The following is a 24,553-nucleotide window of genomic DNA, read 5'->3' as shown; positions in this document are numbered from 1 at the left end:
TATTAGTGCTGCATTAATCATCCTAATGGAAGCAAGATACTTAACCCTGGCTTTCCCAAAGCTGGATGGCATTCCGAAGCAATCCACAGGGCAGATAAATAAAACCATGACGCGCTGCAAAAGTATAATGTAAATCTTCTCCAGAGCTACCTAGGAATACTCTCACTAGGTCCTTTACTGCGAAGGCTCAGTTTATGGTCATGTTTGCAGCTTGTTCCATTTTCTCCGCCTAGAAATCACCACCGACCCAACGCGACAGGACATACGCAGCTCTCTCTCTCTCTCTCTTCTCTCCACCCCTCCTCGTGCACGCCGCTCGTCTGATAATTCACGCCTGTCTCTGCCCTTCTCCTCTACTGCCGATTCCCCTCGCCGTGCTTTCCACCCTGGCTGCGCCGGGTGCTTGGAATAGTCTTCCTGAGCTGGTGCGCCATGCTCCCTCTCTCGCCGCGTTTACATGCCATCTAAAGAGCCACCTCTTTAAAACCGCTTTTAAATCTTAGGCCTGATTGTCTGCTTTTAGTCTTATTGACTAACTTTCTTTTCTTTTTAATCATTGTCTTGCTTTATGTCCTGTATGTTTGTCTTATTAAACTGTAAGCTCTATTGAGTAGGAACTGCCTTTTTGTATGTTTGTACAGTGCTGCCCATGTCATGTAGCGCTATAGAAATGTTAAGTAGTAGTAGTAGAAGTAGTAGTACTATTTAAACAAAAAAGCTTACTGGCACCACTTGTTGCAGGTCTACCTTACCCAAGAGTGACCTGAAGTCTTTTATTTCCTGTTATTTACATTGACAATTCCCAGCATGTCATATGCTAGAAACTTCATTTTTCTCAAATTTGTTTTGAACTATTCCTACATCCGATCATGCCAAGGATGGGGTGGGCGCCTTCTAATCACACCTGTGCAATAGGATTATTATCTTTTTGATTTGCCTGATTTAGTTTTCTTGTGAGCTGAATGCTAAAACCCTTCTGTACTGAATTAGCAGTGTGGCTCAGAAGTGGCTTTCACATCCCTACATGGAGAAAGGGACCTAGGCTGATCTCTTAAAGCGGCAGGAGCATCGGGATTCCTCAGAATATTAACTCGCCTCTCGTGCATCATCTTCTGGCCCTATTTATATGTCGCCCTGACCAGGCTGCCTTATAATAAGAAAACAAAATAAAAGATGGTACAATGTTAGGAAGCAAGAGACATGGTTTAACAAACTGAGAAATTAGATATCGGGATATGAGATAGAAGAGACAGAGAGAGAGGATCATTCACCGTGGCAGGTAATCTGTTCTAGAGGGAGGGTGCCAGGAGGGAGAAGCACGGGGGCATGGGCTTACCAACTGGCCCTATTTTTTCAGGACAGAAGGATCCAGTCCTGGTTTTACTCCCACTGCATACAGGGACTTGTAGTTCTGGTGTCCCTATAAATTTCCCTAAGAAAAAAAAGGACTACAAGTCTCGGGAGGCAGTGGACTAGGACTGGATCAATGCGTCCTGAAAATCTGGAGACATTTGATAACCTTACGGCAGTTGGAGGTTGCCTGTTTGATGCTGTTGGGACATCCAAGGAGAACACATGACTAAGAATAAAAAGGCATATGGCAGCTAATTATAGGGATGCACACAGCAAAAATAGTTTCATTTTTAGTTTTTTTTTCAATTACTTTATATTTGTTTATTTTATAATTTGTTTTAAAATGTATCGTTGTTATTGTGCATTAATTCAAATTGCTGCACACTCATTTGAAATCGTGCGTATTATTTTGAGTTAGTCTGTACCAAAATGAAATCGTGTGCGTTATTTTGAATTAGTGGGCACTCAAACAAAAAAAAAATTACATAAAATTCACAAAGTTTTTTTCTTTTTTCGTAGTTTTGTTTAAAATAACGACATGAACGAATACAGACAACGTCAAGCGCAATGTCGTTTCAAACAATAGCACATCCCTAGTTAATCAGACCTCAGAAAGAGAGCGGTGCCAGACTGTGTATGCAATCTGAAATAAAAAACCCGGGAGGCTAAAGAGTGGAACTTCAGAGGGAGCCAGCGAGGGAACACCAGGAGAGGACAAGATGTGTGGGGAAACGGGGCCTTTCTGTTCAACCCTCAGGCAGTGGAATTCTTGTGTGTCTGGAGCAGGGACAGGGACTCTGTGCTGTCACTCCAACAATGCTCCCAAAGGGAGGGAGGGAGAAGTCAAGCATTTGCATCGCCCGTTTCCACAGCTGATGCCGGTGAGCGGGAGAAGCAGCGGGAGCTGGGGCTGCTGCTGCTTATAATGTCTGCTGCCCACGCTGACATATCATCCGCGGGAGGAATGCCAAAAGAGGCGAGTGCAGGGAAATGCACCTATACGCAACGCCGACAACCATGCACCTTTCATTCATAATGAGATCTGCAAGCACTGATCCCTATATAATAAAATAATGTGTTCATCCCGTGGCACTTAACGCTTCCTACGAGCTAAGAATGGCCTAATTTCGCTTTCTTCTCATAAAAAAAACCAAAAACGTGGTCCATTAAACTAATTTGCGGATCTTTGCTATCGTGAACTGCGCCAGCCTAGACTGGGATGGTCCTCATCCGCCGACATGATCTTTTGTTTCTATTCACAATCAACCTTCTGAACCCAATGAAAGGAAGACCTGTAAGAGTCAACGCCTATCTAATTTTACTCAGATCGCAAGTAAAGTTCAAAGAACTTGCAAAAACATTCTGAAATAAAATAAACAGCAGAATGCAAAAGGAAGATCTTAACCATTAGGCTCCTTTACCTGACAACGAGATTATGTCCCGTCCCGTCCCCCGTCAAACCCCTGTCGTCGTCGTCCCCCGCCACACACACACACACACACCCCTTCCCGCACGCGTACGCCAAGTCATTGGAGCACTGTGGCTTTTAAAACTCGCTTCCAACTAACCTACTGAAAAATAATAACCAGGCAGAAATGTTACCCGTGGCTTCTGTTGAGTGATAAAATGTATTGCTGAAGACTGGCAGGAGGAGAGAATAACTCCGTATTACCACTGGTCTCACATCCTCCTTCCCTAGCTCAGCACCCCTACGGAGCTCATCAAAGGTGATGCAGTTTTCTGCCATCGCTTCTGGACAGGCCCGGCAGGAGGTTAAGAGGGCTGCTTAGTGCACAGCTCTCAGAAGGACACACTGGATTTTTTTTTTTTTTTTTTAGAAAGCAACTTTTATTTTTAAGGTCATTTTATAGAGCTGTATATGTCGGTGCACTACAGCTGAGAATGTCAATTCAACCCAGATGACCTTTTGAATCCTTTGAGTTATTTCGGAGTCTTTTCAGGGGAAGACTGGTTGGGCCATCATCTACTACAGGGGCGGCCAACTCAGGTCCTCGAGAGCCACAAAGAGGCCTGGTTTTCAGGATATCCACAATGGATCTGCTTGAGCTAGGTTTGCACTCACTGCCTCCATGGTAGGCAAACCTAGCTCGCGTATATTCATTGCGGCTATATTGAAAATCTGGCCTCTGTGGCTCTCGAGGACCGGAGTTGGCCTCGGAGGGAACTTTCCTTCGGCCCCCCCCCCTCCCTTCCCCTATCTAACCCGCCCCCCCCAGCCCTACCTAAATCCCCCACCCCTCCACCTTTATTTTATAAGTTGTGCCTGGAGGCTCCGGCCCCGCCCCTGCCCCGCCCCCGGACCGCCCCACCCCTTTTTTCGAGCCCCGGGACATACACGTGTCCTGGGGCTTTACGCGCACTTTGAAAATAGGCCCGGCACGTAACCCCCCCCCCCCCCCGCGTGTAAATCCGCCTGGATTTACACGTGTAGGCTTTGAAAATCTGCCCCTAAGGTTACAGATGGAGCCAGAGTTTGTAGGTCTCAGCCACAGACCGGGCTGGGCTATGTGCAACCCCATGGGAGAGAGAGGGTTACAAAGGGGGAAACTCCGTGGGATACTTGCAAAATGAAGGTTCATGGCGAGGAGCCCCCAGTAGAGGCCAATTCCAAATGAGCAGAAAGCTCAAAAGATGCTAGAGAAAACTGCTGGGCCATACAAATAAAGAACAGCAGGACTGCAAATGTATACATTGATTGGGGCGAAACAAGGCGTGCATCAGCCCGTGAGGACTGACCTCGATCAGTGACCGCCCTGTCACCGGGCCTGGCAGGATGTTTACTTACTACTCAGAGGCACAGGACAACCACAGTTTAGGTCAGGGGTGGCCAACTCCAGTCCTCAGGAGCCACAAACAGGTCTGGTTTCCAGGATATTCACAAGGCATATGCATGGAGCTCCGTGGCTCTTGAGGACTGGAGTTGGCCACCCCTAGTTCAGGTGATGAAGGTCCGGATGTACGACAGTAATCGGCGCTGCTTATTTCTGATGAGCAATGAACTTTTTTTTTTTTTTTTCAGAAAATGAATCCAGCTCTAAAACTGCCAAGCAACAGGCGAGGTCCCCCCTCCCCCCACTCGGGGTAAGAGTGACGGAAAACTTGGCCTAACCTGTTTAACCTCCGCCTGCAGGTGCCTGAGCTGCAGGCACTGCTCCAGTCGCTTGTGGGTCTGATCGGCGTTCAGCTCCAGCTCGTGCTGTTTCTCGTGGAGGAACTCCAGCAGCTCTTGCACTTGTGTTGCGAGATCAATATCCTTTTCGCAGATTAATTCGATACCTGATAATTCCACCCCCCCCCCAAAAAAAACAACCCAACAATATGGTGTCAGTTATTGCATCTGCAACCTTTTTCCTTATAAAACTATAACATGTGCAAACATTAGCTTCTTCTATAAACATTATTAAAAACTCACGCTCTGATAAGCAGGGTAACCATTTAAAAAATTTTTTTTTTAGCAAATCAGGAAATAAAATTCCATGACAAAGATGTGACATTCAGACTTATACCACCGATTCCTATGACTGTTTGCTTTTTTTACAAGCATCACTTACAAGTAACACTAATATTCAATGGTCCCATTTGAAAGTAGAAAGCGATACATTAACAAGAGATTGTACAGCGGCTGTTTTTAATCACCCCTGCCCTTACTCCTCTCATCACCATGCTCCACGCCTTCCCAAGCTGAAATGAAAAACTTATCTTTGAGGGAATTTCAGAAGTGAACTCTGCGGACTTAGAAGGGAAAAAAAAAAAGCTTTGGCTGATTCAGCGTAACAAGGTAAAGAGAGCACAGCGATTTAAACTGCTTAACCAACACAATTCTGAGTGCAATTTGTAGATCTTGAGAACCGCGTCGACCAATTGGATGCCTTGCTCAATTCCTAGGAGTCCCCGAGCCTCACTTGCTGGGAATAAGAATCCCAGCCTCTAGTCTAGCCCAATGGTGTCACAAGTGACCATCGAGGGCATGAATGACACAACTCTCCATATTTTAGATTCTGCATTACCACACCGTCTCCTTGGTTGCCCTCAATCAACCGTATGCTAATGGCATTTCATTGCTATGGCAACAAGATCAGATTGGTTTTATAATCAGAGGACGTCATGCAGCCCCTGCTGCCGTGCATTACATATAGGGACCTTCATGTTCAGTTTTCATTTTCTTTTTCCTGCAAATTATTTGGTGTTTATTACAACGAAACAAACGGGAGAAAATCAGTGGAAACAAAGACTCGGGGGGTTTTCCCTACTGATTTTCTCCTATTTTGTAATAAGAAACACAGATAAAATCCCAGGAAAAATAAAATAAAAACTGAAAACGAAGGACCCTAACTATATAGCTTAAGTAAATATGCAAAAACATGCATAATCATTGTCTTACTAATTCCATCACGATATACATCAATCAGCAACAGGTTCTGTTGATTTTTCATACTGTTTGTTGTTGTTTTTTTACATTTTTTTAAATATATATTTGCTCTTCACCAAAGCCAAACTATGAATTCTGTTCGTTTTAGTTTTTTTGATTCAAGCCATGCGGCATTAAACAAGTGTTGTTTCTATCTGGCAGCACCCAGAGCGATTCTGGTTTTCAATTGCGGACTAATAGAGGCTCTAACGAGGTTGGCTTTTGTCTCATTACCCCGTGAGCACTCCAATGTCTTGGCCATCCGTTTGTTTTATGACACATTTAACACTTTTCTTTTTCACTCGTGGCTGCAAACGAAATGGGGCATAGGCTGAAAACAAATGTGACCCATATTGCTAATGGTTCTTGTCCTTGGGAGACAGAAAGTATTATTCATACACTGTCTTATTCTCCAAAGAGCCAAAAAATCTCAGATGGTGAATTATAATCTACGATATATAAATAGGGTATAAGAGAATATGCTTTGTGTCATTTAGTTGCTGAACATTTAAATTGTTGAGAAAAGCAATCTGATGCACAGGCACCAGCTCTGAGGGGGGGCCTTGAGTGCCGCCCCAGCTTCAGATCTGCCTCTTGCGTCTCCTCTTCGTTCTTCCCGGACCTCCAGCAGCTGAGAGGAGAAAAGGGACCGAAGAGAGGAGGTGGGAGGCGGACCTAACGTTAGCGACGTGACGTTCTTCTTCTGGCACGAACGGCTCAAGCAGAATCTTAACCTGGCCAGCCCAAAGTCGTACAGCTGCACAGTTTTACGAGTTTCTTCTCTGCAGCCAGCCAGGGAGAAAACAGCTTCCTGGGAGTTCCTTATGGCTGCTTCTGTGCATGCCGCTGAGAGACTGGATTTCTTGACAGGCCCAAGGAAAACATCAGCTAACACCTGGAAGGAAACCCTCTAAAGTAGGAGGCCAAGTGGATTATCTTGAAAATGTGCGCTCCTTTGACTGGTAAGTTGTACCATATGCAAAAATAGATATGGGGCAGCTCTATATCAGAACTTTAAAAACTTCTTGGTTGTTTCGAAATTTTGACTAATGGAACCTTGCAAGTTGTAGACCAATGGAATCCCAACATGCATTTCAAAAAGATTTCCCCAAGGGTGTGCTGCATCCGTCATTGCATCTATCAACTAAAAAGGACTGAAAACCCCCCTCCCCCGGTGTGAAATCAGCAATTACAAATGCTTGACAAGTGCTCAAGTTTGCAAACACGTTTAATGCTTGCTAAAGCAACAACTAGCGCATGGTATCATGATTGTGAAATTTAGCGCCAGCTATTTCCTGTTTTAGCACACGTTAATTAGCCATCATGAAATTCAGCACCACGTCTATGCAGAACTAGGCAATGAGCTGCATAATTACATACAACAGCTCGTTACCCTGTGTTCACACAGTAAATTAACACACGATGAACTGTGCGAAAGTCAACAGGCAGCCACTATCCCAGGAAACCTACTACACCTTAAGGAGATGTAATTAAGTTTCTTTGCGATAATGGCTATTTTAATACGAGAAATCTAACATGTGCAATTTACCTCCAAACTCATTTGCATACGATTAACATGGCCTGCTATCGCACGTTATTTATCGCATGAGAATGACCCATGTTGTTGTTGCAGCTTAGCACATTGGGATCTTTATCAACTTTTAGCAATTCAAGCAAAGCACATACTCCCAAGTCATTTCATCCAGAATTGATTATGCATACATATATATATATATATATATATATACACACACACACACACACACACACACACAGCACAGCATCGCTACCCAACCAGAGTTGGTTCTTTTTAACTACTTTTCTATCTGGTGGGCAAGCAGGGCATTCTCTTTCTTCCGACCCATGGAGTTTGTGGCAGCTGTTTCTGGTACGCAAAAAAGTGGAAGGATTCTCAAGTGAGGAGCCCCCAACTCCACCCACCACCCCCAGCTACTGCTCACCAGAGCTCTGATCTCATAGTTTAGGAAATGAAGAAAGCAAGCTCAGGATCGAGGATCGTGAAGCATTCCTCAGACATGTCGGAAGGCAGTGATGACATGAAACATGTGACAAAACGTTGCTATTTCTCCCCCCCCCAAAGGGCCTTGAAATAACTAGAAAACAGTCACTCAATGTACAATTAAAACACAAAACGAGAGGCATGGCAACAGAAAAACAATGCCTGCAGTGAACTAAGAAAAGAAAAGGGGATTATTTTGCTTGGGAGTCCAGGAGATGATTTATTTTAGACACTACGGAGGCAATTTTCAGATATGCCTACCCCTGCCCTCTGTAGCTAAAAACTACGCGAACGTTTCTATCGTCCACACTTTTCACGCATTTTCTAAGAGAACCTATCCATCTTGTTTCTCTTTAGAGTATCAGCGGAAAGTCTGCTCACTGTCAGCGGCCACATAATATGCATCTTGGGAGGGAGAACAGCACAAGTACAAGTGCTCCGTACCTCTCCCGACCTTACCCCGCCTCTGCCCAACCCTGGCTAAACATACATGCACTAGGGAAGACCCTGAGTGCTTTCACTTTTAGAAAAACCAGTTACCCGGGTAAACTGCCGTTTACCTGGGCTAACGGCTTTGTGGGAATATGAAATATCATAGAGGTCCATATTCAGGCACAGTCCGGCTAGCAAAGTTAGCTGGATAAACCCGTATATTCAATAGGAAACCGCACTAATGAATATATTCGGCTACCTTAAACTTAGTCGGCTAACCATGGCCCACCTAACTTTAGGGCAGCTCTTTGACGCGACCAGACTTAGCCAACTAAGTCACCCGGCTGACTCTGAATATCGCAGTTAGCCAGCTAACACAGCCGGCTAACTCAAATCCTCCCAGTTACGCCCCTAAGTAAGCCGGCTAAATTCTAGCTACCTTATTAGCCGGCTAGAATTTAGCAGGATAAGTACCCAGATATTCATTTAGCTAGCTGACTTCTGAGTTAGCCGGCTAAATGCTTTTGAATATGGACCTCAGAATGCATAGCTAGTGTTTGGTTCACACGCATAAAAAAAAAAAACCAAACCATACATGGACATAATAGAAATTGTGGACACGTAGTCAATGCGTAAACAGATTTGACCGTGCGTTCCTGAAGAATCATATGAAAGGAGAGCACTTCCCACCTGAGGCCTGGACCTCCATAATATACTGGTGCAGATCCTGCCCTTGCTGGATGACCTCAAAGGTCATGTTGTTCATGGCCAGCTTTCGCTCGGTGTGACGCTGCAGGCGCTGCTCGGCCAGGGTGAGCTCCTCCGTATTGAAGTCGTTCATCTGCCGAAGCAGGTCTTCGTTCCAAGCGTCGAGCTCCGCAGTTACCTTTGAAAGAAAGGATCAGAGTATCAAGTGTGCGGAGGTAAAGACAGGAACGAACCACTTCCCTCCAAGACAGAACCTGGCGATCAAAAAAAAAAAACAAAACAGTTCGGGAGAAGGAAGCCTGAGATCATTTCCAGCACACAGCTACCCATTCCCGTCCCCAACGAGGACATCATTTCATTTGCTTTCAGAAAAGATAAAAGAGCACCTCCCCCCATTTTTTTTTTTGTTCCCCCAAATTCTGGAAATCAGTCCAGAGAAGATTAATTTTAACCTTCTTGGTTTGCTGAAACAAACAGCAGGATGCCCGGGCAGGTAAGCAGAGAAGACAGAGTTCTTCTCATAAGCTAAACAAGGTGTTTTAACCTTATCGCCTACCACTCTCCCACTGACAGTAAATTGCACGCGATATTATATAACTTTACATTGGGGAAACCCAGCCCCTCCTTCCTTCCCTTGGGGGTCATTATTTTGTCCATAGATAAACTAGATTTGCGATCTTTCCAGAAAAACTGGTTACACATTTTGTGAAATAAATTCAGATCCTTCTTAAACATGATCAAGGCGGCCATTGCAGTATATATAGGAGTTTAGATACTAAGAACATTGTAATGGGCAGCTTTCAAAGTGTGCATTTTGGGACAAAGTCCGCAAGTAGATTTTAACCCGCAAGCTTAGCTCCGAACTTTGACGAGAAAGCACATTGTAGAGGTGAAAAGGCAATCTACACTCATGCTTCTCCTGTACCCACCCCCCCCCGCCCCAAACTAAACCCGCCCCCAGGAAGCCTCCTCTCCAGGCTGCTAAAAGTGCACCCGTTTCGGATCAGCATGTGGGCTTTTAACCACATTGAAGAACAGCACTTTTTCAGAGGGCAGACTGACGCAGCTAAGCCATTATTTATCTCCCCGTGCACATGAAGAGCAGTAAGACAGACTGTGTGACAGGACAATGCGTTTCAGAGCTTATTCACTGGAATTGTGTGAGTTGCATTTTTTTTTTAATGTTTATCAATGTAAGCGGGAGTTTTACAAGGCCGCAATATTTTACCGCAGAAGGGGCAAAATATCCTGACGGGGGGGGGGGGGTGTTCCCATGATATTTCGCCCCTCTCTAGGAAAATACAGCTGCGTCATTTTTTTTTACCATGGAAAAACTCGGCGATAAAAAAATAACGCGGCAGGGCCCAAAACTTGTGATGATGGCAACCCATTTCACACAGGGCTGACATCGTTTGAAAGGGGCCACACTGCTTAAAAATAACCGCAAAGAGCCAAGACCCCCACTGCCTCTAGAGGTGGCACAGCCAAAAAAAAAGATTAAAAAGAGAAAAATTACTTGCAGGGCATTGCTCCGCCCCATTCCACGTCCCTTCCCAAACCACTCCCCTTTGAACAAAATTACCCTACCCACACCCCAGTAGCAGAATCCCCCAGCCCTCCCCTCCCCAACATACACCATGATCCCTGGTGTTTAGAGGGACCCCCTCCCTTCCCATTCTCCCCTGTGGTCTAGGGGGGCCCCCTGACCCCTCCTACCTTCCAGACCCCCCCCCCCACACACACACACACTAAAAGAAGAATTCCTGGTGGTCCAGAAGCAGCCCAGAGCGCCCCCAGCTCGAGCCAGTTGACGTCATCTTTCAAAATGATAGGAGCGAAGGCCCATTGGCACCATTTTGAAAGAGGGCACTGACCAGGCTAGGGGGTGCTCCGGGCTGCTATTAGACCACCCCAGATTTTTCTGTGAGGTGGGGGGGGTCCGGGGGCAGGTTGCTGCAGAGGCCCCCCTAGAACACCAGGCTCTTTTTTTTTTGGGTCCACTAGAAACTATAGATTGACTCTATGGAAGGGGTGGGTGTGGGGGTTAAATGCTTTGGGGGGGGGGGGTTGAACTGGTGGTTGGGTTTTTTAATCTGGGGCTATTTACCTGGAAAGGGGACAGGGCTTTGCCATGCGAAATTAATTTTTTTTTTTTGCTAGGCTGCGCCGCCTCTGGAGGTGGTGGGTGTCTCGGAAAACCCTTGGGATGGATTTTGAAACTTTGCAGGTGGGGAGGTATTTTTGTGCCACATTGCCCTTTAAGAGGCATCCCAGGGAAAGTGGGAAGCACATTAGTGTCCAGATGGCCCCAGAATAAAATAACTACAATTCCTTGAAATGGGATAAAATAACGTGGCTGTATTTTTAAGCCAGCCGCAATATTTTACTTGCATTAGACTGACTAAGCATTAGCTGCTTTGCATGCATTGGTTAATTTTATGCATGCAAAATGTATGCAAAGCAGCTAATTTCAATAGGGGTGGAATTTTCTTTTAAAAAAAGCACGATATCGTGAATATTGCTACAATGTGACTACATCACGCAATAAAGCCGTTTTACGCATGTTATAGTGTTATCGCAGCTTAGTAAATCCACCCCTAAGATCTTTACAGTGGCAGCCTGTGGGAGGCAGTACAAAAAAATACGGAGAGTTCCTTTGTCTCCTGGGAGGCTATCTGTTGTCTTGCACAAGCTGGAAGACTGCACACAAGGTCTGGATTTCTGTAAGCCTAATTGTCCAAGATGCAGAACTCTTTAAGCAATAAGAGCAAGCTCCAGCATTTCAGAGTTTCTCATTTGTAGGTTAGTGTCAATTCATCATGTCCTCCTCACATTTTTTTTTTTTTACCTTTTCCTAAAAAGTGTAGAAGACATGGAAATGTGGCTTTGTGCATACAAGAGTTGTTAAAATTTATGAATTAAGGTCTTAAATTGTAGCATGAAAGGCAGAACAGAGTAAGACCCTCCCCCTTCCCCACCCTGAGGGGGAATTCCAATTTCTATTTTTAATTTTTAAAATTGAATGTGTTCATTCCATGCAATTAATTTTAAATAAACCTATCTCTGTTTACAGTCTGTGAAATGTGCCTTACAGTTCTGGTGGCCTGCGGTTCACTGGGTTAATTGCAGTCACTGCAATGTGGTGGCTTCTCTTGCGAGTCCTGGTGACAACGTTTCTGGTCTAAAAATCACTAGGCGCTTGAGGCAGGGGTCATGGTAGGAAATTAGAAATGGGACGCAGAAGAAAATTAGAACAGGTTTAGAGAAAGGACAGTGTTTAACAGCAAGCGGCAATGTGGCTGATTTAACCTCATTTCAAGGTACAGTCTGCAGCAGTAGTGACCTGGAGTTAAATAAGATCCGACAGTTCCGCTATCAACTGAAACGGCACCAAGCATCCAAATTAAAGCTGTGTTGCTTGCCTATTACTCTATCGAGCAAGAAAGAGGACATATAAGCAATGATTTTGCCTTATTTATTTTCTTAATAAAAATGTAGATGCTGCATTATCCAAATGTTCTAGGCAGTTCACAAAAATAAAAACATTCATAAAATAAAGATCCAGAACAGTACCAAAAAGAAATAACAAAGATAAAATATAGCAGAACTCAAATGTTGATTTCCTCATTAAGATTCCCTGAAAGCTTTTGTATGTTGCAGAAGTGGACCCTTGGACCGAGGTGGAGTTGGCGCAACCTACAGGGAGGAACCCCATAGGTTCCCGCTGTCAGCAGGCAGAGCTGGCTGGAGCAGAGGCCCAACAGGAACTTCACCAATGCCAGCCCTCGTTCCCCTTAGGTTGAGCCCTCGGGTGCTGGGGCCGGCTGCACTTAGGCGCGGGCCTCTGAGGAGACGTAGATCCGCCACGTAGGGTGTTACAGGCCAACACGAAGAGAAGTGAAGTCAGTACGAGCAGCGGTCGGAGAAGACGTAGTTCGTTCGGTGTCGTGGTTCGGGCAGAAGTCTGGGCAGGCAGAGTTCAAGCAAGTCGATGAGCAGGCAGTTTTCCCAAGGCAGGTGGAGGCCAAGCAGCATCAAGGTACAATCCGAAGTCAAACCCAGGAGTCCAATCCGAAGAGGCGAGGACAGGAGAATCAGCAGAACAGACGAGGGGAGGCAGACCATGAAGACGAGAGCTCAGGAGAAGACCAGACTTGTGAGAGAACCAGGAACAGGACACAGGAACTCAACAGGACATACAGCAGAACAGGATCTGGAACCAGGATCGCAGAGACAAACTACTATTCCAACGGAGTCAATCTAATACCGAGGTTTTGGAGGGGTGTCCAGGCAGGCTGTTTATACAGGAGGTCCAATAATATCATCAGAGGGCACTGTGGTGGATTTCTCGCCACAGGCCCTTTAAATCCTGGAAAGTGGGGCGAGCGTGTGCCTGGGGAGGCTAGGCAGCAGAACCTGCGGCAGTGTTAGCGTCGGCCCAACTGTGCGGCAGCAGGTGGCCATGTCTCAGCCGGAAGGATCTATTGTGCCATGAGGAGGTTCTCGAAATGGGCCCGGGCTAAAGGTAAGTGCAACGGGCCGCAGGACAGACCCACGGTCCGCCAAGTGCAAAATAAAAAAAAAATTCAGATGCTTCCGGAAGGTTTTTAAGCAGGTCTCTTTGCGCAATCTCTCAGGTATGTAGTTCCACCAAAGAGGACCCACAACTGCTAAAACTCCATCTCTAATGTCAACAAGCCTGATGATTTTATGGCTTGGAACCTCAAGTAGGCATTGCCCTGTGGATCGTAGACTGCTCAATGGGCGATAGATCTTTAATAGAAAGCCAATACATGCTGGGGCTTCTGAACTCAGAGCTTTGTGAATCATCAACAGAATTTTAAATTGAACCCTTCATTCAATCGGTAACCAATGTAATGGTTACCGATTGAATGAAGGGTTATCTTTGTGAGCGACATTGCGGACGACATTGCGGACGACATTGCGGACGGGATAGAAGGCAAGGTTTGTCTTTTCGCGGATGACACTAAGATCTGCAACAGAGTGGACACGCCGGAAGGAGTGGAGAGAATGAGACGGGATCTAAGGAAACTGGAAGAGTGGTCGAAGATATGGCAGCTGAGATTCAATGCCAAGAAGTGCAAAGTCATGCATATGGGGAGTGGAAACCCGAATGAACTGTATTCGATGGGGGGGGGAAAGGCTGATGTGCACGGAGCAGGAGAGGGACCTTGGGGTGATAGTGTCTAATGATATGAAGTCTGCGAAACAATGCGACAAGGCTATAGCAAAAGCCAGAAGAATGCTGGGCTGCATAGAGAGAGGAATATCGAGTAAGAAAAGGGAAGTGATTATTCCCTTGTACAGGTCCTTGGTGAGGCCTCACCTGGAGTACTGTGTTCAGTTCTGGAGACCGTATCTACAAAAAGACAAAGACAAGATGGAAGCGGTACAGAGAAGGGCGACCAGGAAGGTGGAGGATCTTCATCGGATGACGTATGAGGAGAGATTGAAGAATCTAAATATGTACACCCTGGAGGAAAGGAGGAGCAGAGGTGATATGATACAGACTTTCAGATACTTGAAAGGTTTTAATGATCCAAAGACAACGACAAACCTTTTCCGTAGGAAAAAAATCAGCAGAACCAGGGGTCACGATTTGAAGCTCCAGGGAGGAAGATTCAGAACCAATGTTAGGAAGTATTTCTTCACGGAGAGGGTGGTGGATGCCTGGAATGCCCTTCCGGAGGATGTGGTGAAGACCAGAACTGTGAAGGACTTCAAAGGGGCGTGGGATAAACACTGTGGATCCATAAAGTCAAGAGGCCGCCAATGAAGAGTGGGTGACTCACCAGAATGATGGCTACTGCCTGGAGACAATACCCTTATTCAATAAACGTACACATGCTTACTGTGACTCCAACATCGTTCTAGCTTCAACAGCAAGAGGAAATGTGGAATAAAGGATCTGCACTCACAAAGGGGGGAGTAGCTGGCTTGTTACGGCGGTTACTACCCCAAACCAAATAAGCCTGTTACTTCTATTTCTATGCATATACAGCATAGTTCTCTGCTTCAACGGCAGGGGAGAAGAAAAAACTGATACTTCACGCATATCCAGCATAGCTCCCTGCTTCAACGGCAGGGGAGAAGAAAAAAGGGTTCACACTCACAAAGCGGGGAGTAGCTGGCTTGTTACGGCGGTTACTACCCCAAACCAAATGTGCCTGATACAACAGCATGGGAGAAGAATAAACTGATACCTCAAGCATATCCAGCATAGCTCCCTGCTTCAACGGCAGGGGAGAAGATAAACAACCAATAAGGGCTGTATAACATAGTCTGAGTAAAACAAATAAGCATGGGTGTAGCTTGCTTATTGCGGCGGTTACTACCCCTACTACCCCTAACTTATCAGCTAGATATTCACTTGGATGCAGCTCCATCACTGCTTTCTACATTAATGGTGGGGGTGGAAAGGAAATAGAACCAAGAGCTAAGAGAAACAGATAAGTATGAGAGAAAAAGTGTGTGAAGCTTGCTGGGCAGACTGGATGGGCCATTTGGTCTTCTTCTGCCGTCATTTCTATGTTTCTATGTAATGAATACAGGATAGGGGTAATATGATCATATTTAGTGGTACTACGGTAGTAAGGATTCTGACCGCCGAGTTTTGTACTATTTGAAAGGCTTTCAACGTAGATTTGGGTAACTCCAAATAAATGGAATTAAAGTAGTCAAGGCCAGTAAAGACCAATAATTGCATAACTGTGCAAATGCTGTCTGGTTCCAAACAGGGTTTCAACTTGTGAAGGATTCTAATTTCCAAAAGAATTTGTGCACTACAGCTTTAACATGTGGTTTAAAGGTCTGAAAGGAATTAAGACTTATGAAGAATGCTGGAAAATCGAATTTATTAAACTATGCTGCTGCTACCAAAAGGATGACCTAAATAATTGTTTATCAGGCTAAAATGAGCATCAATGATAGTATCATAGAAATAGGCTATAATGGTAGATAAGGCCCATCTAGTCTGCCCAGCTTCTTTCTTGTTGAAAAAGAAACATAAAATCTGATGGCAGATAAGGTCCATCTAGTCTGCCCAATTTCTTTCCTGGTGCAATGCCATAGACCTCGGTTGATTTTTTGGCTTTTTCTGCCATTTTTCACAACCAGGCATCCTCTGTGCCTATCCCACGCTTTCTTGAATTTGGTCACTGTTTCTGCCTCTGCCACCTCCACCTTCCCTAGGAGGCCCATTCCATGTATCCGCAGCCCTTTCCACGTTGTAATATTTCCTGATGTTCCTCCTGAGTTAGGCCCCTTGGAGCCTCATACTGTAACCCCAGAAGGGTGGCCTGAGTCCTACATGAATTCCTCACTGAGGCATGAGGCTTCAGTTGAAGTGTTTTGAGGTTCCCTGCCACCTGCTGAATTCAGTCATTGAGGTTTGTGTATCTGCTACCCATAACTGAATATGAACCTTTTACTCTCTGAGAGTGTTGCCGCAGACAGGGGTCATGAGACAAGCATTTCTGTCAACCACTACCGATGCAATAAGAACCATTCACATCTAATAACCGATTGTAAAGATGAATTTCACACATTGCAGACTCTCTATACTCTTGTACAGTCATGGAATTTATGGATAAGTTCTGACATTGGGAAGATCCAAATATCATCCCACTGCATGTAAAAAGTGCTAGCCACGTGAAACTGGTGAGGAAGTGAGCTGCCCAAATGGAGGACATTCCCCACACCTGCCTCATCTTAGTCAAGCAAGTGGCAAATTATTAAAAGAATAGTTACGTGACAATACCTAAAGAACAAACTTGCTAACCCCGATAAACGCATGTCTGTTCCGTTGCAATCCTTTGATAAATTCAATCCCTGGTGGCCTAGAACCCTTGAGCCTATTTATAATGACATGAAATGCAAACTAGCACTAGTTTCTGTTTTGCATCTGGTTCATTTATTTATTTGATTCTTATTCCGTCTGTCCTGCAGGAATTCTGTGCACCTGCCCAATGCAGAATTTACACAGAATTCTTCCCCATTCAAGATTTTAGCTTATCCTGCAGGTAAGTTGAGCAACACGACAGGAGCCAGCCAGAAGGCAAAGCCGTTGGTGTGCAGGAGGAACCAGCTCGCATGAGCCTTGCAACGCGAAGAGCCGGCTCCGTTGACTGGCAGGAGCACAGCCTTGGGGGTGGGGGAGAGGGAAGAGTGAGCTCCTCACTTTGAGGAGAACTTGTGCAGTCGTGCAGCAGCCACGTCCTTACTGCAGGCCAGCCGGCCGTCTCTTCCATCTTCCCCTATCGCAGACAGGAGGAGTCAGAGGGCGGCGCATCTCTTAGCTGTAGCTCCCTCCTCCACTGCCGGCCTCCATCAGACACATGAATCATGCGTGGCCCCTACAGTCTCGCAGGACCCACCGGACTCACATGGCTCAAATTTCAGATAGAGGCTGGCAGAGGAAGAGGCAGCCAGATGTAGGGAGGTGCGCTGCTCTCTCACTCCTGCCAGCAGGATGTTAGATGGGAGGGCACGGGAAAAAGAAATATGCATTTTGCTGAGGGTGGGAGAGAAAAGAATTGCACACAGAAGAGGGGAAGAAATGAGGATTATGCCAGGGCAGAGGGGTGGGGGAAGAGAAGATGATTGTACTGGGGTAAGGAAAGGAGAACATAAGAACATGCCATACTGGGTCAGACCAAGGGTCCATCAAGCCCAGCATCCTGTTTGCAACAGAGGCCAATCCAGGCTACAAGTACCTGGCAAGTACTCAAACATTATATAGATCCCAAGCTACTATTGCTTATTAATTACCGACATAGAGGTTCATGGATTTATCCTCTAGGAATTTATCCAAACCTTTTTTAAATCCAGTTACACTATTGCTGTAACCACATCCTCTGGCAATGAATTCCAGAGTTTAACTATGCGCTGACTGAAAAAGAATTTTCTTCGATTTGTTTTAAATGAGCTAATTGCTAACTTCATGGAGTGCCCCCTGGTCCTTCTATTATCTGAGAGAGTAAATAACTGATTTACATTAACCTGAGTATTGCACAGAGTGGAAAGGAGAGAGATTTGAGCCAGGTGGGTGACGAGGGGCGGTGGGGATAAGAGAAAGATGAGGATTGTGCTGAGAGTAGTAATTTGCAGGATTTTCTAGTTAAAATCCTTTGTTAGGTGATGCCAGCAGCTGCCAAAGATTTGAGACTGCGTAGTGAGGCTTACTAATATGACAGAAACAGCTTAAGGCAAGAAAACCAAAGATGACGCGGCTTAGCACTGCCAAGGATAAACATGTGATAGGTTAGAAGCAAATTTAACCATAAACAGTTACAGATAAGATTCTTAGAGAGGAATCTTAAGCTACTGCTCTATCATTGGAGTAACATGTGCCTCGTGCATAGTATTAAATACATGAATATTAATATTAGAGAGCATAGAGACAGTGAGCCAATTTGTTAAATTGCTTTATATTACCTTCTATGGATAGATAGGTTTATAAGTATGAATTTTAACTGCGTACGAACAGATCAACTTCCTCATTCTGGCGGGTAGTTTGATCTCTCAGAGGTGATTGTGATCTGATTAATGAAGGGAAGTGGTAACTGCTACCTGCCTTCAGTTTATTTCTAAATTAGTTTCATGACTCCTGACAGTGAAACACAGAGCTGAGTTTTAGGGGGCCTGGTGGGGATTTTCCCCCAAAAGGGGAAACCCACGACAGTGGGGAAGGGGAGGTGATGACTTTGCTGGGATTCCAGGGACCCTGCCTCTTTTCCCAACCAATTCCACACATCCCTACTCATCCCACTTCCTACCCCCTCCCCCCCCCCCAGCATCCCATGCCCTCATCCTCCTGCGACTCCCTACCCTATTAAGGGGTCCTCTTCCCCTTCCTAAGCTCCCCCCTCCCATCCTCGCCCTCTTCCTTCCCCTCCCCCATCCTCAATCATTCACAGCCATGGCTCTTCCCCAGCAGCCATGCACCTTTTTTTTTTTTTCCAATTGTTTTTGTGCAGAATTCCACCCCCCGCTCCAGGAGTAAAAGGAATTGAAAAAACAACAGCAGATAAGCAAAACGAAGCCACCTTACAATGCACTGTGCCAATGTCAAAACTGTCAAAATAAAACTCATGATCGGTGGCAAGGGGAGCAGAGAGAATGGGAAGCAAAGGTTTCAGCAGGGGTAACGAAAAATGCGCCTGGACAAGAGTCCTCACCAACCAGTCTCTCCCCCCCACACCCCCCTCCCTGATCTCTTTTTGAATGGAGTCAACTGGTTTTAGAAAGCCCGACTGCGCTCAATCAGCCTGCGGTAAAACGCACTTCATGCCGACCGCAAGCGGGATTAGGATACTTAGGTAAAAGAAGAAAGGACAGCATTCCGTGTTTTATCTGCTCTCCTATTTTTAGGCTTAGCGTGGGATAAGATTTCTGCCCTTTATTTCAGATTTGTGCCCTAGCATCCTGTTTTTCCAGCTGCCGTGCACAGGCCTGGGAGCCGAGTGCCGAACAGACCCCGCTCGCTCGGGAAGGAGCTCGTTGATGTCAGAACCGATAAGGCCTCTCCGCCTGCCGATGCCCCACCAGCACTTGGGCAACACTGGGGGCGCCAAACAAAGATGCTCCTTGCAGTTTGCAGAGCACCCGTGGCTGCAAAGAGCAGAACAAGGCCTAGGGAGGAGGGGCAAACCCCTCACACCCCCTGGGGCTGCTGCTTCACACCCTCTTCAGCTCCTTAAGATTTCTTTTTTTTTTGCATCCTTCTGGGAGAGGCGCACACTAAGCCTCTTGGAGGCAGGGGATATTTATGCGAGTCCCGGACTGTGGGGGGAAAAAGGGAGCTAGGCTGGGCAGCACCAGACCTGGACATGAACGATGCCTGCCGGGCCAAAGGCTGCGTGCTCTGGAGGTCCCGGCAGGCAGGGAAGCCCGGCTGGGACTGCTCATTTTCCCAGTGACTCAAGCAGGCTGATGATGCACCCTTGTCATTCGGCCCTTCTGGTCCAGAGTTCTGCTCTTCCTCCTCCTCCCAGTTGTTCTTGTTGTATCTGTGGGCCCTTCGGTCCAGGCAGGACTGACTCTACCTGCAGGGAGCAGCCTTGCAGGGTTCCCACTGTCGGCAGGCGGACCCAGGCGAAGCAGAGACCAGTCGGGACCTTCACCTCTACCAGCCCACGTTCCCCTCGGATTGAGCTTTGGATGCCGTGGCCAGCAGGACTTAGGTGGGGTCTCTGCTGATAGCGGAAGAGAAGGTCCATAGCAGCTAGGGTCATGGGCAGGCGGCTGTCAGGCGTATCCAAGGTCCAGGCAATGGTCAGAGGCAAGGCAGCGGTCCAGGTGTATCTGCGACCAGGCAATGGTCAGAGGCAAGGCAGCGGTCCAGGTGTATCTGCGACCAGGCAATGGTCAGAGGCAAGGCAGTGGTCCAGGTGTATCTGCGACCAGGCAATGGTCAGAGGCAGGCAGCGGTCCAGGTGTATCTGCGACCAGGCAATGGTCAGAGGCAGGCAGTGGTCAGTCGCATCCGGGGTCCAGGCCGAGATCACAACCAGGTATCCGTCCGAGGGAAGAAAAGGGGTCGGCTAGGCAGGGCAGGCAGGCAAGGACCAGAACAAGCAGCAATGTGGATGAAACAGCGTGTGGAAGAAGACCGAAGACAAGCTGGACGAAGACTGAAGACTGGAACACAGGGAAGCAACTCGCACTGCTAGGTAGCTGCTGGACCTGTTGCTGAAGCAAGTTGCTTCCTGGGAGCTGCTCTTCTATAGGACCGTACTGATGATGTCATCTTTAGGGGCCGCGGGGACTTTCCCGCCGAGGTCCCTTTAAACACCAGTTAGTGGTGCACGCTCGTGCCTAGTGGGGGAGGTGCTGTGCGCGCTGTCGGTGCTATCCTGCTGCTACGTAGAGCAGCATCCCACCGCGTGGCTGACCGGCAGCGTTCACCGCGTTGAGGAGAGGCAAAACCGGCGGGGAGAGGTGAGCGGGGCGGTCCGTGGAGGTAGCCCGCGGACCACCGAAAGCAACAGTTCTCAACAGTGGGAAACCGCACTTTCCCTTTCAGCAAGCTGCATGTGGCTCCCGAGATGCCTGTTGGCCATCCCTGCAATAGCTGTTACCAGTGGTTTATAAATACTTCAGATTTAAGAAAACCAATATCAGAGACGCTCCAATACAGCGGCTTGTGTAGAGTCTAAAGAGTCAAGACAGAAGCATGACAAATTGCCTTCCAGTAGAGCTGTCACTCATCTGTTCGGTGCTATTTATTTATCTGGGTGGGATATACCATTGACAAGTTGAACGTAAGAACAGGAAGAGAGCAGTGCAAAAGTGCAAGAAATTCTGATGCAAGCTGACTTAGCAGCTGCTGCGTTAAGTCTTTCTGGCTGCCTGGAAACGCTGTAAACAAACAAGCAGACCGGTCAGTATGGAGCTGTGTGGCGTGAACGTGGATCCGAGGGGACTGGATCTGCTATTGCTGTGCAGGATTTCAGCACGCCCGAGCTGCAGGCAAGGCCTGACTTATCAAACGCTGCACCCGGGGGGAAAAAAAATGTTCGATACGTCGGGTCCGTAAGTACTGGTACCGAGCAGTAGGAGGGCAGGGACTGTTCCCTTAAGTTATGGCCATGCTGCCCTTCCTGTACTGCTCAGAAAGAGAAATCTGGCACAAACAGGGATAAATCTAAATAAGCGGTTACTGGTGTAAGAGGGACCCGACACTGCCCCCGACCCGGGCTGCCTCAGCGGTCTCTGCACGCAGAGTGGGATGGCAGAGGCGGGCACATTTTTTTCTGCAGAGCCACATTTATGGTTTCTGCCCATGTCAGGGTCCTGTGGGCTCCCTTGGCGCTCCAGTTACAGAGAGGTGAGGGGGGGGGGGGTAGGGTGAGGGGGTCCCCATCAGAGCTCCAGCCTGAATGAAAAAGGGAAGGAAATCCTTGCAGCCCTCTACCTTCCTAGACACCCGGATCCCCCTCCCCTCCCTGACCACAGTATTCTGCCCAGCTGGACCCCAGGATCTGCCGTGTCCCTCCCCCCCCCCCACATTATCTTGGTGATCTTCTCCAGCAGACGGCTGCCCAGCCACACCAGGCACAACTGAGGCTTCTCTTCCAGGCTCTTACATGGGCTGTAACTTCAAATGGGGTGCTGCCCCTTTAAGAGGGGCTCCTCGTGGCAGCTGTGCTCCTCCCGTTGGCCCGGCACCTTCCTTCCCAGCAGCTGCTGGCTTTGAACGGGTGGAGGGGAGTGGGTGGGCTGCAACGTCGCTCAGCTCTGCCCTCTCTGCCACAGAGGCTCCGCCCAGTATCGGTAACGCTCCTCATCCGCGCCAGTGCTCGCTCCCTGGTTGTGCCACATCTTCCTCCGCAGGCCTCCTTGGCTCCCCGGCAATAAGGAAAACCCAGAACATTTAAGAAATCTGTAGCAGTGGATCCTTCTCTTGCTCCCCCCCACCTCCTCCCCCCAACCTCCTTTCCCGCAGCTCGTCTCTGCCAGCCCCGTTCGCCGCTGGAGGCTGTGTGAACTCCAGCTGTGCCCTCTTTCGGACCCCAACAGCAGCGTAGCGATGCCTCCATCTGGGTGCTGGGCTGCAAAATGGCTCCTACACGACGGAGCTCCTCCGGCTCTCCATCACTGCAGAGCCTGGAGTGCCCCAAATTTGGGAGGCCGAGCTGCAGGCGGGAAGCTGCCAACGACACGGAGGTGGGACTGAGGCTTTGCTATCGGGCAGAGCAGTGGCAGGCAGAGGTCACTGTGGCTTTCAGGCGAGGTAGGTAAGTCGGGAAAAAAAGGCAGCCACGGGCTGGGTTTGACCCGCAGGCCACAGTTTGCCCGCCCCTGGACTAGAAGTGTTAGAAGGGGTATGACATTCCCAGCTGGGAGGTGTCAAGAGGTTCCTGGTTCTCTCCTTCCAACTGCAGAGGTCTCGTTCTTCGGGGGGTGTCTCTCAGGAAGGGTAGAAGCTCTGCTTCCTATCCTGGAAAGGTGGTGGGAGCCCTAGATCAGGGCGCTGAGGCCTTCGGGACAGAGAGGTCTGGTCTAAGAGCCCAATGGTGGATTCCTGAGATATTCTGAAGAGGGGAGTTAAGTTCCTCGCTCCCTGTTCTGTCTGAGAGGGATTTCTTCAGAGACAGAAGAAAGAGGATGGTCCTCTGTGGGAGTCAGGGTGAAGAGGGCTTAACGGGGGAACGGTCCCAAGAGTTATTGGCTGGAAAAAGGAAACAACCAGAGGCTCAGGAAGAATGGATGAGAAGAAGAGATCAAGAAAGACAGCAGCATCCAGAGAAGCAGGAAGCAAGGGAAGAGCCTAGGGAGGGGGGGGTGCCTGACCAAGAGAGCTTACCTGTCAAGATGTGCAGCATTTGCTACTTTTTGAGACTGTGTTTTTTGAACTAATGGACTTTATTTTCTGTACTGACTGGTGCACTAAACCTTAGTGTACTGGCTGTGAATTTTTGTTTTCCAGCAAATCAAGTAACCACTAAAGGATTCAATTTTTGAACAACAGACGTAGTGCGGACTATGTTTGCAGAAGAGCGCCAGCTAAGAAAAAAACCCTTAAGGGCTTTGAAGGGCTAGCTCTTTTCGCCCTGTGCGGGAAGGACCCAGGAGCAGGGGTACTCCCTCTGACCCATGGTCTCTGGCTCATGATCTCCCTGCCTGCCACGAGAAGCTGGGGCAGGGGCTACACTATTGATATACTGTATACTGCCTGGGCTAGAGGACGTGGTGGAGGTGACCAGCATGGAGGGGGTTTAAAAGAGGTCTGGAATAGTTTATGGAGGAAAAAGTCTAACACACATTGTTAACCAGGCAGACTACAGAAAGCTATTGCTATTCCTGAAAGTGGTATTTGGGATCTGCCAGGTACCTGTGACCTGAACTGGTCATTGCCAGCGATGGGATGCTGGGCTTGGAGGAAGGGCCTGGCCTGACCTCGCATGGCACTTCTTAAGTTCTTACGCTCCTCTGAATAAGCCCCAGGTACACAATCACAATCCCACTACGTCATGAGGAAGTTTCTGAACAGAGCTCCAGATCCGAAAGATTTTTCTTCCGTCAAGAAATGTTCAATTGGAAATTCAAGGTGCAACTTTTATTCACCTTATGGTCTTCATCCTTAATTAACGAATCTATTCAGTGAAATTCTCTCTTGAGGGTGAGGTCTTTACTTAGCTGGAGAAACATATCAGTGAATTAAATTACTGAGAAGAAGTAAAAAATCCAAAAGGTCACGACCTGTAATTACCAAAATTAAACAGAGCCAGAGCTACAGACATGCAGCAGGTTTTTAAGTGCTCCATTAAAATTTTACAGCTGTTCAGCCAACCTACTACTTCAGCATGGAAAATACAGACTCTGGCGCGATATGTAAAGGGCCTACGAGGGATAGGTATAGAGCCCCTTGAAAACCAGGTGAGTCGTGAATAGAACTAGTTATCCCACAGTAGGTTATCTGTGCAAGGGCAACTGGTTTCTGGTTCATTGGCATCCATGGCAGACCAGGTAATTAAAAAAAATATATTACCCTGGGGCTGGGGATGCTACGGAGGTAGAATGGGGAGGGAGCTGAGGTTAATGCTCAAGGGTGACACCTAGTGTCCAGATTCGGGTCCCATGATTGC

General features: G+C 47.4%; 1 protein-coding gene across 4 annotated transcripts in view; it reads right to left on the bottom strand.

The window, feature by feature from the left end:
• Window positions 1-24,553, bottom strand: part of KALRN (kalirin RhoGEF kinase) — a 1,195,491-nt gene that overhangs the window by 491,882 nt on the left and 679,056 nt on the right. For all 4 annotated transcript variants that reach the window (XM_029605245.1, XM_029605240.1, XM_029605241.1 and 1 more), the window contains 2 exons: window positions 8,925-9,120; window positions 4,484-4,650 (listed from right to left, as the gene is read on the bottom strand). In XM_029605245.1, coding sequence (XP_029461105.1) covers window positions 4,484-4,650; window positions 8,925-9,120 — 363 coding nt within the window. The remainder of the gene's footprint in view (window positions 1-4,483; window positions 4,651-8,924; window positions 9,121-24,553) is intronic.

Source organism: Rhinatrema bivittatum, chromosome 6 (assembly GCF_901001135.1).
Source record: "Rhinatrema bivittatum chromosome 6, aRhiBiv1.1, whole genome shotgun sequence".
NCBI lineage: Eukaryota > Metazoa > Chordata > Amphibia > Gymnophiona > Rhinatrematidae > Rhinatrema > Rhinatrema bivittatum.
This window is presented reverse-complemented; position numbering and strand designations above follow the sequence as displayed.